We start from the raw sequence: 552 nt of genomic DNA on the forward strand, positions 1-552 counted from the left end.
GCCATGCCATGTCAAGACATATAGAGTCATACCAAGCCATGCCAAAGCATGCCATGCCATGCCAAGCCATGTTGAGCCATGCCACGCCATGCCATGCCATGTCAAGCCATATAGAGCCATGCCAAGCCATGCTGCATCATGCTGAGCCATGCCATGCCATGTCACACCATGCTGCACCATGCCATGCCATGCTGAGCCGTGCTGGAGGTAGTGGGTGCAGCACGGGGGCCACAGTTTGGGGACACCCATGGGTGCCCTGCTCCCTGCCAGCCCTGACAGCCCGTGTCCCCGGCAGGTGCGTGCGGATCACAGACACCGGCCTCAGCTACCTGTCCACCATGTCGTCCCTGCGGAGCCTCTACCTGCGCTGGTGCTGCCAGGTGGGTGGGAACACAACCTGGCTGGCACCAGACGGGCCACCAGCTCAGGGTGGCACCCGGGGTTGGCTGGAGCCCACAGTGTGTGGCACTGGGAAGTGGGGAAGAGATGGGCTGAGCCTGGGAGCTCAGTAGGGCTCAACCCCAGCACCTTGCCCCTGCACCCAGCACCCTG

At 62.9% G+C, this 552-nt stretch overlaps 1 protein-coding gene across 1 annotated transcript in view; it reads left to right on the plus strand.

The window, feature by feature from the left end:
• The window catches only part of FBXL16 (F-box and leucine rich repeat protein 16), a gene marked incomplete at its 3' end in the record, with an annotated part of 2,648 nt that extends 2,268 nt beyond the window's left edge, over window positions 1–380 (plus strand). Inside the window, 1 exon segment of the mRNA XM_029085937.1 lies at window positions 296–380. Coding sequence (XP_028941770.1) covers window positions 296–380 — 85 coding nt within the window.
• Window positions 381–552: the final 172 nt, after the last annotated feature.

Source organism: Antrostomus carolinensis, unplaced genomic scaffold, assembly GCF_000700745.2.
Source record: "Antrostomus carolinensis isolate BGI_N321 unplaced genomic scaffold, ASM70074v2 scaffold37507, whole genome shotgun sequence".
NCBI classification, from domain to species: domain Eukaryota; kingdom Metazoa; phylum Chordata; class Aves; order Caprimulgiformes; family Caprimulgidae; genus Antrostomus; species Antrostomus carolinensis.